A 3,794-nucleotide genomic window follows, 5' to 3' on the forward strand; every position below is an offset into this window, starting at 1 on the left:
TGTCCTGAAGGCTCGCAAACTGAATCTCGCAACACTTTGGAAAAGTACTACTTTAGGTTCTCAAGGACCCAAAGAGCCCCCTGGCTCTTCCAGTAGGCTCATCCCCAAGTAGTCTGAGTTCTTTAAAAAATTATGAATTGCAAGTGTTTAAATTTGCAAGTATTTTCTTTTGGTCTTTTCATTGTCATTGTAAATAACCAGGTCCTAACAAACAACAAGGATTATAATTTATGGGAGTAATATTTACACCTAATACACTTCTGCATTTTTTCCCCATCCGTTTTCCTTCTTACTTCCTTCAACCAAATCTTTCACCTCTTTCCTAAACCCCAGTATTTAAAAGAAAACAACCCTCCACAGGACTCTGATACGTTGCGTTTGCACCGGCTTGAAAACGAAGGAAGTTAGTCCCTCGCGGCGACCCGTCTTCCCATCCTGGTGTTTGCCTGCAGCAAGATGGCGGCGGTCTCAATGTCAGGGGCGCTGAAGCAGGCTCTGTGGTGGAGAAGAGCAGTAGCTATAGCTGCTATTTCCGTTTCCAGGGTCCCGACCAGGTAACAGAATTGTCAGGCTGCTTCTTCAAGCTTCTCAGGTCGCTCCACTTTTGCAGAGCCTCTGCTGGCTGAGTCCCTGATGTGGCTTCGGGGGAAGCGTCCTCTGCTGACCCTTTCCTCAGGAGAGGGCGGGTAGGCCTGGGACTGCCTGCGCTGAAGGGGCGCTGGCCAGGCGAGTGGGGGTGTGAATTCGTGGAGGGGGAGGAGGACCTGTGGTTTCTTGGAAACTTTCGTCGTGTGGCGGAGGGAGAGGGTATGTGGGGAGTGCTTGCCGGTGGAACTGTGAGCTGAACCCTACCCCCAGAGAAGGGGAGGAGTCTTAATGATTTCTGTCTCCAGTTTCCGCATCCTTCCATTTATCACCTGTTAGCCCACCACTCCAGTCTTTACTGGAGAGTTAAGTCCCTACCTTTTTTCCTTGGCTTTAAGTGGTTTTGTGTGGGTATCTGAACAAAAGATTGTTTTATTCATCAGTCTGCTTGGAAGAAAACATGTTTGGAATTCAGTGTTAGTAATAATATCACTGCTAGTAGTACTGGAAGATAATTTTTGAAAGACTGAGAGTACTCCCGGGAGGCTTTCCATCCACAGTGTTATTAAAGCCTCACAATAATTCAGGGATTGTTGCTATTGTTTTGCCTTGAAGCATTTATGTGATGAGTTTTTTTGACTGTATTACTTAATCCTCGAATTTTCCCACATTTTTTATAGTATTAATACTATGCATTGACACACATACTGGAAGAAAGATGGAAAGATTGGTTGGAGAGATGTGAAGGGGGTAGGAGGAATGTGCGTTGTTAAAAATTGATGAGTGTCTAATAGAATGCTAAATAAGTTAGTATTAAATAGAAAGGAAATGCAGAGAGTTGGGATGAGTTAATTAGAAAAAAATTTTAAAGGTGAGTTTTATTAAGGTTTTAAATAGTGGGTATTGGGTGGGAAAGTAGAGGGTGTCCTGGCTAGTGTCAGTGGCTTGTGAAAAGGCTTAAATGCAATAATAGAGCAATATATACATTGTATAGACTCACTGAAAAATAAGGGTGCTAAGATTGGGGAAAGGTAAATGATAAGTTTGTAATTACATGTTCTACATATGGGGAACTAGAGGGATGGAAAGTGTTTCTCTAAGGTAAAATACTCCAGTGGTTAATTTAGGGCTAGTACAACTGTGACCCACATTAGTTCTTTTCCCCCTAGGCATTATAGGGATTAATTTTGCATTCCCAAATAATAACGTACTCACTAAAGCCCCAGAACTGAAAACAAGTTTGAAGGGACCACTGGTGCATGGCTAATTAAGACATGGCTGTATATCTAAGTTTAAGTCACAGCCATTTTGTCAGCAATTATAGTAGTTGAAGTTAAGATGATACTAGATTTAGGAAACTAATGATAGTTAATACTACATTTTCAAATTTTAGAGTTTCTGCTTGTGAGAGATTTGAAAATAAAATTTTAAATCATATGAGATGATCTTTTTTTCACACCTCAAAACAAGGAAAATGATTTTTAAATACAAATTAACACATTTATTTGCTTTCTATACTTTTTTTTTTTTTTTAATCTGAAGAGCTTATAATGTTCATCTCAATTTGGGGGAAATTTATGGGCCCTTTGCCTTATTACATATTATTTGCTTTTCATCCTTAAGCGCTCTTTTTTTTTTTTTTTTTTTGATACAGAGTCTCACTCTGTTGCCTGGGCCAGAGTGCCGAGGCGTCAGCCTAGCTCACAGCAACCTCAAACTCCTGGGCTCAAGCGATCCTTCTGCTTCAGCCTCACGCGTAGCTGGGATTACAGGCATGTGCTACCATGCCCGGCTGATTTTTTTTTTTTATATATTTTTAGTTGTCCAGCTAATTTCTTTCTATTTCTTATTTTAGTAGAGATGGGGGTCTCGCTCTTGCTCAGGCTGGTCTCGAACTCCTGAGCTCCATTGATCCTCCCGCCTTGGTCTCCCAGTGTGCTAGGATTACAGGCGTGAGCCACCTCGCCTGGCCCTTAAGCACTCTTTTTCCATTATGATTTGAGAGTAATAGGATGAAAAGGTTGAGTGGAAAGTCAATCAATTAATGAGGAAATCTACATCTAAAATTTATTTTATTGTAACACTTAGAAAAACATTTGCAATGATACAACATTTCAGATCACTTGAGTAAAATATGGGAAGTGGAAACAGTAAGGCATGTGGTAAGGAGGGGAGTAGGGAACAGAAGAAAAGAACTATCAGCGGAAGGATGTAGTGAGCTGCTACATTAACTTATATGAATTCAATTATAGTATATCAGTAAACAAAAAGCAAAACAAAAACCCAACAACATATACACAAGAGGGAGAAAAGAAATTTAAATATTGCAGGAGATTCAGCTGATCTAGTTAATCACTTGAGCTTGTGCTCTAGAGTGATTCTCAGTTTCCATGTGCTTCTCATTTCCCTGGACTGAACATGAGGGAGGAGAAAACAGGTTAAATTGTCTACATTTATCCTTACTTTCCCTGACTTTCTTAAGGATTTTGCTTTGTAAGTTTAGCTATTTAGGGTATTAATCTATGAGCCAGATAAAATGGCACTGTATTTCAAAATAGCAGTATTTAGGACTCAGGATATTTGATGTAGTGGTGTTATTTATTTATTTAAATGTATTCGTGTATACTTACCTCACCCAGCCCTGTATCATCATTTCTTAATTTTCACTAGGTCTTGTGTTTACCTCAAACACAGGTCTTTAGGGTGGTAAATCCCTGGAGGGTGTTAATTGATGACTGTGGTGGGGACTGAATGTATGAGACCTCTTTGTGAGGCCTATGTTGTGCTTCAATCTCTGGCTTTATTCACTTTCTCTGTTTCCTTTTTCAGCATTAGATAAGCCAGTATGAAATTGAGTTTGCAGAGATCTTTAATAAGTAAGCAGTTCTTAATGTTAACAAGAGTTCTGTGTATATTACACCTGGCTGGGAAGAAGCTCAACCCAAATTTGAGAAACATTTTGGACATTTAAGACCAATAGGTTGGCTTCTATTTCAAATAAACTGGATAAACAAATTCCTGTCCGAGGAGCAGCTGCTTTTACTATCTGTATAATAGATCAAAGCCAAGTTTTGAGAGCTTGAAATGTTTCTAAAATGTCTTCTAATAGGTTCCTTTTTTTTTTTTTGAGACAGAGTCTCACTCTGTTGCCCTGACTAGAGTGAGTGCCGTGGCGTCATCCTAGCTCACAGCAACCTCAAACTCCTGGG

The 3,794-nt window shown here is 40.0% G+C and overlaps 1 protein-coding gene across 1 annotated transcript in view; it reads left to right on the forward strand.

The window, feature by feature from the left end:
- Window positions 1–432: 432 nt before the first annotated feature.
- Window positions 433–3,794, forward strand: part of NDUFS4 (NADH dehydrogenase (ubiquinone) Fe-S protein 4, 18kDa (NADH-coenzyme Q reductase)) — a 133,471-nt gene continuing 130,109 nt past the window's right edge. Inside the window, exon 1 of the mRNA XM_012655302.1 lies at window positions 433–554. Coding sequence (XP_012510756.1) covers window positions 457–554 — 98 coding nt within the window. The 5' untranslated portion in view covers window positions 433–456. The remainder of the gene's footprint in view (window positions 555–3,794) is intronic.

The sequence above is a fragment of the Propithecus coquereli genome, unplaced genomic scaffold, assembly GCF_000956105.1.
Source record: "Propithecus coquereli isolate 6110/MARCELLA unplaced genomic scaffold, Pcoq_1.0 Scaffold47, whole genome shotgun sequence".
NCBI lineage: Eukaryota > Metazoa > Chordata > Mammalia > Primates > Indriidae > Propithecus > Propithecus coquereli.